The 14,791-nt window shown below is 43.5% G+C and overlaps 1 protein-coding gene across 2 annotated transcripts in view; it reads right to left on the minus strand.

Annotated features, from left to right (window-relative positions):
* OCA2 (OCA2 melanosomal transmembrane protein) overlaps window positions 1-14,791 on the minus strand; it is a 1,377,074-nt gene that overhangs the window by 955,891 nt on the left and 406,392 nt on the right. For both annotated transcript variants that reach the window (XM_069636602.1, XM_069636601.1), the window contains one exon: window positions 12,454-12,642. In XM_069636602.1, the coding sequence (XP_069492703.1) occupies window positions 12,454-12,642 (189 nt within the window). The remainder of the gene's footprint in view (window positions 1-12,453; window positions 12,643-14,791) is intronic.

Here is a 14,791-nt window from a genome sequence, read left to right on the forward strand (position 1 = left end):
CCCCATTCCCATTTGAGTCCCATAGGACCGATTGGGAATGGGGAGGACGGGTGCACCGGCACTGTGTACAACAGTGCCGGTGCATCAGTCAAGGTCTGTGAGTTGCAGAGGTCGAGTCGTTGTTCTCTAGCATCCAGAACTATAGCTGCATGGCCTCCCTGCACAGGGGCACTGATCTCACGCCTCCCGGCTTGCTAAGGTAATGCAGGGTTGCTTTGTTGTCCGTTAACAACAGGACATGCTTTGCCTGCAGAAAAGGCACAAAACCCGTCGGCAGATTGATGTGGTAGCCTTCCTCCTTCTGAGACCAATGGCCGCTGATCTGCAGAGAGACGCAATGAGCTCCCCAGGCCTTCAGTGAGGCGTCCGTGACAACTTGCTCCTCCAGCCATGGTGCCCAGAAAGTTTCTCCCACCAACATATTTGTTCTGTCGCTCCGTCTTGCCAGGCCACAGACCTTCACACTTGGAGGACATCCGACATCTTGCCGAAGTACTGCGACCACTGGCTCCTGAGAAGTCACTGAAAGGACCTCATCCGGAGTCTCGACAGTGGCACCAGGAAAATACAGGATTCCATGAGGCCCAGTAGGCGCATGAACGCTGATGCCGGAAGACTGCTGGAAGTATGGAAGAGACTGACCATGTACACCATGTTGGTGACTCTTCATGTGAGGAAAAGCCTTACCCTCCCGGGTATCCAAGAACGCTCCAATGAACTGGGGCCTTTGCGCTGGTGAGGTCAGATTTCTGTATGTACAGGGAGAAAACAAAGTCGTGCTGTACTGAACAGCTGACCTCGAGGTGCCTCAAAATCTTTTCTGGCGACCGTGCTCGGATCAGCAAATCGTACAATTATGGAAACACAAAGTCACTGGCTCTCCTGAGGTGGCACACTACTACTGTCATCAGCTTGGCAAAGACCATGGGGGAGGAGGTCAAGCCAAAAGGGTGCCCCTTGAATTGGTAATGTGCATCCCAGATGAGGGACACACCTGTGCTTTCTGTGAATAGGCACATGAAATTAGGCACCCTGAAGGTTCAGCGACACCCGCCAGTATTGAAACTGAAGAGCCTGGAGAATTTCCATCAGCGTCACCATTCTGAATGTGTCCTTCCCCCTCCCCCTTTCTTGCAGGCCTGGAAATATCAGAAGTGTCAACCCAAGCCTCATTCCTTGGCTGCTCCCTTCAAAAGAAGATCCTGCATCTTTTCCTGGAGCTCCCATTCCGGCTGTCAGGAGCGAAGTGGAGGTCTATCCAAAGGTCTCATCACAAACGGGAAGCAGTACCCCCACTCAATAAACATCAGAAGTAATATCCTCCCATTTTCCCAAGAACCCATAGACTCTCCCTCCAATCGCGTAAGTATTGTATTGTATTGCATGTGCTTGTAACACTCCGAAAGCCCGCGGGCATCAGGGCGCAGGAGAGACCGGCAATACAAAATTCACAGATTGAAACCTGTCCAAGGTCTCGATGACCTGACTAGGCAAAGAGTTTTGCCCTGGATCTAGACAATTTATTGGAATAAAAAGGTTTTCAGTGCTTTCCTGAAAATAAGATAGTTTTCATCTTGTCTCAGCGTGTTCCAATAATTTGCTGCCTTGACCGGAAATTATCTGCCTCACCCTGAAGTCAACTTTACGCCTGGTATATTCAAAAGATCGGCATCTGCTGAAGTATGGGGGACACCTCCAGGAAGTTTGAGGCCCTGCCGACATCGATGCTATAGCAGTAGTGTACTGTCTTGACCCTCCTCTACCTGGCTGCAGGAACCTACGTTGCCTCCATTTGACCTCTGGCACTTGCGCCCTTCTGGTAAAGGTGGAGTATCTCCTGTAACCCTGTCTTCTGGACCCAAAATCAAAGCTCTGCCGTGGATTCTGCTGCTACACTGCTAGTTCTAATTTGGCTGTGAGCTTGGAGTCCTTGAACTTTAGTGACTCATCAGCTTTGGGGCGAAAAAGATGTACTCTGTCGAAAGCAAGGTGCAACAGCTTCAACTGAACATTTGTGGAAAACCCTGAGCCTCTCAGATAAGCAGACCTGCGCAGGACCGTCAAGGTGTCCATGGACCAATCCATACAGTCCTCTTTGTCCAAACCTACTTGGAGCACTGGAAAGGCCCTTTCCTTACCAACAGCCACTATCTCAAAGAATGTATTCTTGCCCTCTACCTCTGTGAGGTGAACAGATGCTTCTGAAATGGTGCTTCAGAAGACATGAGAAATTAAAGGCAAAAGAGGTATTCATGGCTTTAAGAGGCATTCTCCCGGAGACAAAAACTTTCTTTGCCAAAGCGTCAACTTTTTTCGACTCCATATCAGTGGGGAGGTTCGAGGTAGAGGGCCTGGACATAATCATTGCGGTCTGCACCACCAACTTTTTGGAGTTCCAGAAGCCTTCAAGAACAGAAGGTCACCTCTTGCCGACTTATACTTTTTTGTGAGTTCCACATTGACTGCCGGTGTCGAGCACAGGCGTTGCCACAAATCCATGACCGGGTCCGCTATGGCAACATTGAATGTTAACGCCTGCACATTGCTTGGAGATTAATTTCTTTTGATAGTCAAAATAACCGTAATCTGCTAGTTTAGACAGTATGGCCTGACATATAAACCATACAACCAAAAGCAATTCATGCATCTGCTGCATAAACAAGTTTACTTCAGTGTGCAAAAGAAACTGTGTGTTGCATCCCAAAGTCAAGTGTTTTTTGTTTTTATACCAAATAAAACCTGTTGCAAACAATCATTTCTATTACCAACATGTGGAAAGATGTGTTATGTGCCTTAGTTGCAGACTGGTGCCAAATCCTGGCTTTGGCACTTAACCAAAGTAGTTGCTTCTGGGCAAAATATTTAATCTCACATTACTTTATCTGCCAAAATTATAAATCCCTATAACCGATTCAGCTCAAATTGTTCACTACTCGCAAAGAGAGTCACTCCCGTTATTGCCTCATATCTAACAACAGTGGCCATTCACATATATTGGCCAACACAAAGTTTGTCCCCTAGCTTACTCCTGGCAACGTCTTAATGTAACATTCTTTAAAGTTTCCTCTGTGAAGTCACGGATGTGAAAAAATATATAAATTAGGGTCCCCCTGCAAATTTTATCCTGCACCGTGCTGTATAAATCCTGAGACATGCCCTGCAGAAAAGGGTAAAGAGAATGGGAAGACTTGAAGAGTCAAAAGCCAAAAACAAAGTATGTCAAAAGAATGAAAGTAGTAGACGGAGTCCCCTTTTGACTCATGTTAAATTTTGACAGGTGGTCAAGCCCCCTGTTTCGAGTCCTAGTCCCACCCCCTTTTGATGTGCTCCGATATAAACAAAATAAAGTTGATGTAAAAATGATTTCAACAATGTTTGATATTGATTTTGTATCAAATGTATATTTTTATAGGAAGTGTTTTCTAATTTGTTAGGTTTTGATATAAGTGAATATACATTTTACATAAAATCTATATAATGATGGGAACAGCGCTCGACGATGTTGCTTGGTCAAGCACCGAGAGTGAAGTGAGCTCTGAAGACGGGGACTGTGAATCTAGGGCTTTGCAGAGTGGCACGTTGCTGACGTCACGTAGGGTTTCTGCCCTGGGGTAATAGGAAGCAGATATAAATTGTACATTAAATTGATAAGCCCTCCAATGTTTTTGATAGCAATTTTGTTGAACCCCAATATTTTTTGTATAAACTTAACAGGAAGCGGAAAATGATAATATTAATATCATTTTTATATAAAAAAAATATTTTTTCATGTATACATTTAAATAAAATGCAAGATAACAATTCATATTTTGGGGTATAAAATGTATACAAAACAAATATTTTTTGATATAGAAATGTATATACAAATGTATCTTGTTTTGATATAAAATACTCATTCACATTTTTATATAAACTTCACCGAACCTTTTGATATCAAAATGTTTGATATCAATTTTGATATAAAAATGTATACCAATCTTATATGAACTGGCTTTGATACAGAGTGTAAATGATGAAAAGCAGTTAATTTTAGAAGTAATGGTGTGCTTCCCAGAGCACGTACAAAAGGCAAACTATTATTTCTAAGGGTCTAAAGCATCTTGTGCTCCCCCTGTGAACAGCACTCCAGTTTTTTTTTATATCTATGGCAAGACCATGGGAATCCTAGGAATGTGCTGACACACAAAGTGTCATTTTATCCACATCAGGAGAAAGCACAGATGGGCTTTATATTTAGATCATGTTTACTAACTAAAACCAATGGTAATTAGCACAGCTATGTTTAGCTTATGACTGAAGGCCGGCACAGAAAGCAGCTGCAGGCTGAACTTAATTTTAGATGTTGCTATAAGGATACAGGAAGTTAACGTTCACAATCTAGGGTGACACTCGCTAATTCTTGCCGAGTATGCAGGAAATGGAATGGTGTGCTTCTGTTGATAAGAAAAATGGCATTGGCCCAGGAAGCATGAACAGGGGTGAGGTTATTTTTAGATGCTGCTATAACACATAGGAAGCAGTACGCATGAAATACTATGCTGCGTTTTGTTGATAAGAATTCCATTTCTGCAAACTAAACAAAAACATAAATCTGTGCATACATTCTTGATACTGAAACAACATTGAGCTTTCACCCCTTAAAAGGGGTCTGTGACTCCAGCAGGGCTACTGTCAACCACAGTGTCCGAGCCATGGATTGTGGCACCCCTGCGGACAGCGGCCAATTCACCTGGGAAATGTGATTTCAGCTCTACAGGGTACCTTGCTTCTCGGCTGGGTTTGATGGTAGGTCTGTGGACACTTAAGGAACACTTGCAGAGCCTTTTAACTGGAAGTTGGGCCTGCTGTTTATTCACAGTTTTATTTCGACAACAGCAAAATGGTGAGTGTGGGGGGTATTTCAATACTTTAATGTATTGTTTTTGTATTTTTCTAGCCTATCTGACTCATGCCATGAGACAGGCCCTTTCTGAGACAGGCTGTGCATTTTTAACTAAACAGCGCAGTGCTTTTAATTACGTGTTTGAAAATGTATAGTTTACTTAGAATGCTCTGTGGTTATGCATGTCAGCTAGGATAGCGCAAAGATGTTGGTAGCACCGGATTCTATGTGTGTTTGTGTATGTGCTGTTTTTGAGATTTTGACAACAATGCTTTGGAAGAAGTTGAAAATATGTAGAGGGTTTTGTAAGTGTTTAGTGTTTATAGCGCTGCTACAGAATCAATCAGGCGCTCACACAATCAGACACTTGCAAAATCGATCAGACACTTCAATATAAAAGCTTGGCCCCACCCTTATAGCCATTCCAAACATTAAATTAAATATTAAATAAACCCTGAATGTACTTTTGGGGCACTTGTCTTGTTGAGATGCAGCATATTTGCACAATGCAGTGTTTTAGCTTCACGTTGCTGATAAAGTTGATGAAATATTTTTAGTGTGCAATGTGACGCTAGTATTTGAGTTTACGCCAAAGATCACACATGTTGCGCAAAAGGTATAGCCGCGATTTATTGAGACAAAGTACTAGAGTTGATGACATTTTTAAGGGTGGCCAGTGTCACGGGTGCTACATCTTACTTGATATGTTTGGGTATGTGTCAAGTACTGATCGGCTGTGCCAGTGCATCCTTTAGATTGTGCCGGATGCATTTTGTACTTCCAAGAAGGGGCTACAATTTATTTTATTCTACATGCAGAGCGGCACATAAGAAAATGTGTCTATGCTCTATCTAAGCAAAAAGTGTTAAAGTATACAATACTTTTAGCTTTGACTATAGGGCGACAGGCAGAGTGAAGCCATGTGCCACAGTGAAGCATATGTTGTATTTATTAAACATAGTGAAGATACAGATTTTGTTGCTGAAAGGGATGGCACACTCCTGAACAGCCATTTTGGAGGTTTTCATAGAGTTTCTTTATGCTTTGTTTTCAATATTGTGATTATAAAAAAAAAGAAATCACTCCTCTGAGGTCTGTATCTCCCTCCATTCCCTGGAATATTTTTAGGGGAGGGACCTTGCTTCCCACTTTGTATCTCCTGGCCTTCATTCACTGGCAGAAGCTGTAAGGCAGACTGTACCTTCACCCAGGGTCCAAGACCGAGTTCCTCTTGCTGCTTTTTGTGAAGCCTTCAGAATCTGCTTTAAGAGGGGCTCCAGCCCTCTTAAATCCATGAGGGCCACAGTGCTTGGCGTAGGCTAAGCTTAACTTAATTAACCATTCTTTGAGCCCCTACCAAACATCTCCTATATGCATGAGGTCGTAACCACAGTGCTTTGCACAGGAAAGGTAAAGGGGTGAAAACAGGAACAAGGTATGCGCCAGAACTAAAATGGTGGAATGCTTCTTTCAGCAGAAAGTGCTCTGGTCACACTCCCTTGTGATACTAAGTCACCCTCATTGTCTTGTCTGTTGTTGATCAAATAGTCTCTCTGGTTAATGGTCCTCTCTATGTGGTCCCTGCTAAAGCTGCAGGTCTCCCTTGAAGCTGCCGCAAAATCAGCCTCTCTGCCTCCTGCAAACCACATTCTCATCCCTTATAAATGGGGTTCCCCCAGCGGGTTGGCTTACTGTAAACAGCAGTACCAAACATGACAGCTCAGTCATTTATACAGTGGGCGGGAGCTGGCTTCAGGTTGCCACAGTTATAAATGAAAGGTTGTTGGATTTCGGGTCTCCTTTGTTAACCTCTGCAGCCAGGCCCTGTGCGGGCCGGTTTAAGGGTACCCTCTTTTGGCAAGTTAATTGCTTCCACCAGCGGCAGGGCAAATCCATGGAGCCTTTGTTAGTTAATCAGGATGGCCATGGCAGGGGGAAGCGTGGTCCTCCCCCTTCCTGGAGATGACAGTGCACTCCTGGCTGTCACATTCCAACTAAATATGACAGGGCAGACTGTGTCTGTAGGTTGTGTCCACCCAGAGTAAGCAGGTCTTCACATTTGTCGTGGTGTGAGCATAGCAAAATGTGTATGGTTTAGCCCCACACATCATTCCATTTAAATATACATTTCAAAAAGCCAAGGCGCGCGCACACTCACCATGTAGATGGTAGAATTCCTCACTGTTTCACTCTGGGATTGCCGGAGAAAGATCCTACGGCAGCGGGATGCCGGAATCCACCACTGTCTGTAACTATATACTAAATCTCCATTGCTTTTCATGTGGATCTCTTCCTCGCCCATTTATTTCAAGTGCAACAAAAAAAACATGTATTTGGGCACTTCAGTTTTTATTGCTTTATAAACCATGGAAGACCATGTATAGAATTGTACATTGGTCACAATCAGCTATGGAGAAATATTCTTGTAGATGAGGGTTCAGAGTCGCAACTGAATCTGTGCATTCGCTCTCTATTAAATATCTATGATGTGACTCAGAACCCTGAGGTGGAATATTTCCCCTTGGATTATGGTCATCCATACAATTTTATGTTGTATATGGGTGTAGGTAAACACATTTGGCATTTTTAAGAAAGTAAGGTCCTTTCTTCTAAGTGAGTCAGGACTGCTGTGAGGTATTGGATGAAGCAGTGGGAGAAGGAACCGGCTGAGAAAATATTCTGGGGTCACTCAAAAGGTAGGGGGCGAGGGTGGAATGTCGCTTCATTGAGATATGATTTTCACATTTCACTGCAGTGATGTCAAAGAAGGGATTTACGACTTTCCAATTGCACTATATGTGCCATTAGGATTCAATGGAATCATATACTGGTCCATATTTGTGAACTGCATTCAACTCACGCATCATAGAATATGCATTTTCGCTTAAGCAATCACCCATTTGTTTATGGATTCACGTGCGCTACAGAGAAACACATAACAGATGTGCATTTCATTTCAGATAACCAAAGTGATATATATTTTTTTTACTAGATCTGTTTTCTCAAGATGCATATATTCTCTGCCCCTTTTGCTGCTGGTGGGGGGGCGGCGGGAACACAAAGTACTTTTTTTGTTTTGCTTCGGTCACCCGGTTGTGAAACAGTATAGAGCCTGCATTTGGATTATTCCCTCCTGAGGAATCAGTGGAACACTTCTCATTCAAGAACTACTTCTGAAAGGCATGCACCAGCCAATCCCATGTCTATACATTACAAAATGTGCTTTGGCCGTGCAGCAAGGTGTTTGGAACTTCCTTTAAGCAACTCGCAGCTAGAAGTAGTTAACCCTATGTTGCGCATTCTTACCATTTGCAAAACTGAATGTCAATGTGTGGAAGGTTTTGAATTAATTAGATCCTCTGTAATTGCTCTGGGAAGCCCTCCAACCATTTGACAGCCTGCCAATTTGGAACAGAACACTATATGAAAATCAAGCTTGGTCCCACCCCCAAAATGTGCAGAGGGCCGGTACAAAGCAGGCGAGGTATCAGACCTCGGAGCTCTGACCACAGCCGCTGCAAGTGGCAGGACCTGCTCAAATACCTGGGCTGGAGTAGCAGATTTGGCAGCCAAAAAGAAAAGGGCAGTTTTACTTATATATATAAAAAAAAAGGTCATATCTTCCCCTTACCTTTGGGTGAAAACATGCCCTTGAGGGTCGCTTATGCTTTATTTAACATTTTACTGCACTGCATCCACGAGTCCCACATTGGATCTGCAGCTTCAATAACGACGTTTTTAAAAAATATGTTCAGGTGAATAGCGAATGGCCACATTTTGTGATGCAAGGATCTGCAAATATCTATGGATCGTTAGAGATCCCATCAAACTGACTTTTTAAACCAATCCAATCGTAGTTTCTACATTTAAAAAACAGTTCTGTGAATGTAATGGCCAATATACAAATTGGCGTCAACATACTGTACGATTTGGGGTTTATTTATTTTTTTATTTAATTTTTTAAAGGGCCCAGGCAGCTTTTCACAAAGTTTTGAAGACGATGCGCTCGGGGCCAGGCAGACGCTCCTCGCGCAACATTGTAGGACAGCAAAAGAAATCAATTTGTGAACTGCAACCTTTTCCACCCGCCAAGAACTCTAGACGGGACGACGTACAATTCAGTATTCCGAAGAGCATGCATAGCTTTCTTGCCAAGTTTCAAAAAGATCTGTCAAAAAGCATCAAAGTCATACGCATCTCAAAATGGCCTCTTGCTATGGAAACACTAACAATAAGAACAAGGAGTCGCCACTGCAACAGACATCACACGTTTACGTATCCATGCACCCACACACGTTGAAAGCACTCAATGGGTCAAAAGCCTATGAAACCAGCGTAAATTTAGCCCAGATTTTATCAAGCGAGTCAACAAAAGCAGATCTTCCATCATGGCGTAGAACAGGGCGCTAAAACTTGGCATGCCCTCAGATTGAAAAGCCCCATTGAGGGTGTGTTGCTTCCCCATTCCCCTCCGCTAAGGCCATTACAGCTGTCAGTTTGGAACTTGGGGAAGCTTGGATACAGACAATAGCGGGTACCTCTTGTATATTTTCTAGACTGCCAATACCAGTCTGCTTTTAGAAGTGGGACTTTGAGAATCGGTGAGATCCTACTACTAGTCATGCAAGATTGTAGTTGGGACCTAAAGGCTGCAAGTGACTCAAGTGTATGCAGATGTATGGGTAGCACTTGCCAGGTTTTAGCAGCCTGGTCTGCGAAGCACCGACCAATTTTTGGGAGAAAGCTTGAATCAGGGGAAACGAGCGTCCTAATAGGACGTCTTAAGGACTTGGTTGGGTTATAGCAACAAAGGCTTGTTCTAAGAGACTGACGACCAAATTGACACATTTAAAGGTTATGCAGTCAATTTGGAATGTAATTCTATCCCGTAGGTTCAGCCAATTAAGAGCCTGGCTGGCTTCACACAAGATCTTTTTAGAGAGGCCAGAGATCAGCCTTTTGGCAGCATTTTGAACCCTTCCTAGTTTATCAAGCACAGAGTGTAGGACATTGGCACCATTTAAACAGCTACCTCGGACCTTAAACAAATGGCAGCCAAAAGTGACCAAGATTCGTTTTATCGCTTTTCCTGAAGAGTAAGCGAAGAGGAGCGGACAGGATCTGAATATTTGGCAGGCGCTCCCTTTGTGATCAAATATATGGCCATGGGATTCTCAGTATTGCTACATCTGGTGTAGGGCACACAAGGTACAGTTCATTGATTTAAAACACACACAGATACTTCAGAGGAGTTGGTTTAGGAAAACATATTTTTTCCTGCTTCCTTTCAAGACCACACAGGTCTGGCACATAGCCCTGTTGGAAACATCCGCCACATGACCCCGGGGCGTATTGTATGGTAAAATCAACTTGTTCACATCCTCCAAACAGGATGACTGCCTTGTTAGGAGTCCAGAGGCCAGGCTTCAAAATCCTTCAGCCGGTGCACAAAGTGCTCTACACGTCTGAAAACCTGCATTGTTATATTCTGTTGACCCTTTACATGGCCCCCATGGAACCTCCTCCCCACTGTCAACTTTCAGAAAGCAGACACTGCTGGCACAAGACAGTGTGTATATTTCACCAACATAAAAGAAAAACACAAATTAAACAAACCATACATGTACCCAATAATCACCAAAATAGGATGGTGTGCAGAGAACATTTTTATTGTAGCTGATGGAAACCATCAGCAACTGTTTCTAAAAGCTGAAGTTCAGCATTGTGGAGTCATGGCGGTGGAAATGTAAAAGGTTTTCCATTGCCATCACAGCAGAAGCTCTAGCAGGACATACCTTACTGGCAGCACTGGAGCAGAAGACCCCAGAGGTGGGTGCAGCCCCACCACAGTCGCACAGGAAACTGCTTTCACCAGAGCCAATAGAAGGAAAGTCGAAGATGGTGGGTATGGTCTTCCTGGAGAGGGATGGGACGCAGGGGACCAACATGAGAGTGTCTGACGAGGATTCAGATTATTGGTCTTTCGGGAGGAGATGTGTCAGATTCCCTCCTGCCACCCCTAGGCCACCCACTGTATAACTAGTTCATAGAGAGAACAGGGGGTAAGGGATGCGGGGGACCATGAACAAATAAAATTGAAGATGGGCAACTATTTTAGCACAGAGATGACTGAAGCTTTGCCTCGGTTGACCTAGGTTTATTCTTCATAAGGTTGGTCAGGTTATCTGGTAATTACATGATACATCGGTCTCAGGTTACTATCAGGAAGCACCCACTGGTCCATCCATTTAGTTGCTCTCGGGGTCTCCTGCTTTTATTGGAGACATGCCTCCCTTCACATGATCGGGTTCCATCCTTGGCGTGTCTAATGCTTATTGCCCTCACACAGTAAGTGCGGATACAGCACATCTTTCTTTTGCATTGGCAATAGAAGGAAGGTGTCTATAAACTGCTATTCAGTATCCAAAACAGGTGATCAACAATTGGAGCTGAGAAAAGTTAACACATGGCTTACATTAAAATGGCACATCAGACCGAGATCCTTTTGAAAGGGATTTGCTTCAAACTTTTCATCAGGTTTTTTTGCTTTCTAAGGCATACTCTCGCCTTCCCTCGACCAACTGACCACTAAGAGCTCCTAGCACCTTACACTACACACACAAAGCCCTCCCCCCCCCCACAGAAGTCCACCACTGGCCTAGCCGTTAGCACATCAACAGTGTCCGAGTCACGATTAAAGCTCTCGTTTAGCCCTGTCGCACTCTCCCACATCAGCAGCTAACCATACCAACCCCCCCTTTTACTCTTAGAACCAAGCGCAGCGAGGCCACCAATAGTGGCAGAGTGGTATATCTTACATTACTTATGTAAGCATTCAAATGAAAGTGCTGCTTTACGCTAACATCAACCACAGGTTTGAGCCCATTTCTTTAGAACAAACAAGGACAAATTGAAGCTGCTGCCCACTGATCAGGGTCTACAATCACCTGTTCGCTCTGTGCTGTACCAGGCAAGTTATTGCCATTTGCAAATGAGTCTGGTATTGTCCACTGGGACAGCTTGGACCCAAAATTCCAGTCAAATCCATAGACACTTTTTTTCTACCATTCGATGGATCACTTGGCAAAAGTTAAAAAATCAGGGTTTGATTCCAAGTTGAAAATGATAATCCAGATGTGGAGCCACAGTTGTGCGCACCACAGAGAAAGCCCAACACATAAGCATAGGTATGGGTTAGTATCCAGTCCAGAGAACTGTAGCATTGCTCTACTGTATCTTGTAAAAAAGGATGTATTCTTTGGTAAGGCAGAGATGGCCACCACCTTACTGTTGTAGACTCCCTGAATTGGCATCAACGCATTGAACAGTTTGTTGGGCCTTTTTCATTCTCAGACGGACTCCCGACACATTTGGGAAATGTTTACATAACATTTGTGGTTTTATAGATTCAGGAATGTGGTAATTTATTTTATTTCCATGCTATATTCAAGTAAATTCGTTTTAATTGCATAAACAAGTTGAGATTAGGTTTGAGATTAAAAAATAAACATTTGTTTTTAACTAGGCTATCAAAGGAAAATGTACATCAATCAATATTCTGAAACACCTACCTCACATTAGAAAGATTTAATTTCATCTGGAGATTGTCCAGGCGTTCACATTTCTCAGTGGAAGCAGATCTAGATAAACTGCCAACTTCACTGCCCAGCCGGCACCTTCGCTCAAATTCTGCCGAGCTGTTATCCCAGGACTCGTCATCCATGCCAAGATCAGGCTTACGAAGAGGCATACACTCGATCCTATGAAAATAGTTACAGCCATTCATTTAATAACGTGTAGAAGAGCTGCACAGATGTGATAAGTGGCATAATAACTAAAACGACAAGAGTAACCCATTTCCCAGCACTCTGTTTTCATTTAACAAAGCATTGCATTCTGGTAGTTGTTTTCGTTATCTCCCACGAATTCATCGAATGTCAGCTTTTAAACCTTTTTAAACCCACAATAACTTTCTTGGTGTTGTGAAAACATGTCCAAATGCTCCAGCCACAAGGCTGTCGGGACTTTACTCCACTGATGATCCCTAATAAGGGTGAAACCAGGTCTTGGGTTGATTAAGCCAATCATAAAATAGCACTGCCCTCTTAGACAAAGACAATTTCCTGGGGAAAAGGATGGCTACTAGGGGTGCTGTGGAGTGTGTAACTCGACTGAAATGGATGTTCCTACTTTTCACATTTCAGGCGAAAAGTTTTTTTTCCAAACCTTTTTAAACCCACCATAACTTTCTTGGTGTTGTGAAAAGAAAAAAAAAATTATATATATATATATATATATAAAAATAAAAGTTTAGTTAAGTTGACCAGCGGATTTAACGCAACAATACCCTTGAAATTCAGCAAATGTGGGAAGTCATGAGTGGCTTAACTCGGCACGCTCCCATTGATGTCCCCTTATAATACTTATAATGCTATATCCCTCATAATGCCATTTTGTATGTTATTGTGAATTATATATATATATATATATATTGCGTGCTTGTATTTGTATTGGTATTGCAACAGGAACACGCCAAGTTAAGCCAGGCATGACTTCCCAAATCCGCTGAATTCAAGGGATTTGTTGCATTAAATCTGGCCAACTTAACTAAACTTTAACTAAAAAGACTTTTCTGTGAATTTAAAGGGTTTTTGTTATACTATAGTTTTTTCTGTGCCAGTGTCCACGTCCTTCGGCCGTGCCCACTTTATATGTTCCCCCAATACTTCAGCCCCAATAGCCAGGGCCTTCAACCCAGGTAAGTGAACATGGCCTTTAGCCGTGCACAATATATTTTAAAAGCGGTACCGGGCCACTAGCCATGGCCTTTGGCAGTGTCCACTGTATATGTTCCGCCAATATTTCAGGCCCAATAATTAGGCCCTTCAGACCAAGCTAGTGAGCACAGCTTCTAGCCATGCACACTATATTTTAAAGCAGTAACGGGCCACTCGCAATGACCTTCGGCTGTGGCCACTGCACATTTTCCCCACTTTCTTTTGGGCCCACTAGCCAGTGCCAAAGGCCCTGGCCAGTGAGCAGGGTCTTTGGCCATGCCCACTGTACATTTTAAAACCCTTCCAGCCCACTCGCCATGACCTTTGGCCATGGCCACTTTCCACCCCTCACCTCACAGGAGCTGTTAACATTTTTTTTTTTTTTTAAAACGGCTTTCCTCATAACCGCAGTTATAATTGCAATGTACTACAGATCACTGTGGTTATTTGTTGCTATCCGATAACTGAGGTTATCGGGAAAAGAAATAAAAGAAATATGTTCCCTTGCCCACCAAGGCACTCACCAACTCCCCTCCTTCTAACATGCACCCCCCACTTCCCCTCAAGTTCTCATCACCTCCCCAGCAATCTCCCATTCTCACCATCACTCCTGGTTTGCCATGACGCACTTGATATGATAGGTTATTTATAACGCGCTTAATACCCAGAGGTTTCTAAACGCAGACCCGGGGATCGAACCTGTGTTGCTCCGTGTCATCTTGCTTCCAAGGCGAGCACGTTGCCCCTGAGCTATCTTCCAGAGTACAAAGCACTTTCATTCCCAATCTCATTTTCTTTGATTGCCGCAGTTATCTCACCAAATAACTGGGACTACGAGAAAACGTTTGTACTGTTAACTTGGTCCCTAGTTCCCTACCGCTCCCAAATTTCACATCTCCTCTCTCCCTTCACCCCCATCTCCCACCTCTAGTCTGATGGCATTTCTTTGTTTTTTCCCACCGCATTTTTCCAGTCCTGAAAACCTTGTGTACTGCAATGCACCATGAGTGATATCAAGAATTTTGGGAGAAGGGGGCACCCCCTTCTCGGTCAAATATTTAAAAAAGTACGAAACGCAATAACCCCAGATCTCCCACCCCCGCTTCGTGCCAAAGTCGTTTTGTACCTTGTC

This window comes from Ambystoma mexicanum, chromosome 7p (assembly GCF_040938575.1).
Source record: "Ambystoma mexicanum isolate Mex_15411 chromosome 7p, UKY_AmexF1_1, whole genome shotgun sequence".
NCBI lineage: Eukaryota > Metazoa > Chordata > Amphibia > Caudata > Ambystomatidae > Ambystoma > Ambystoma mexicanum.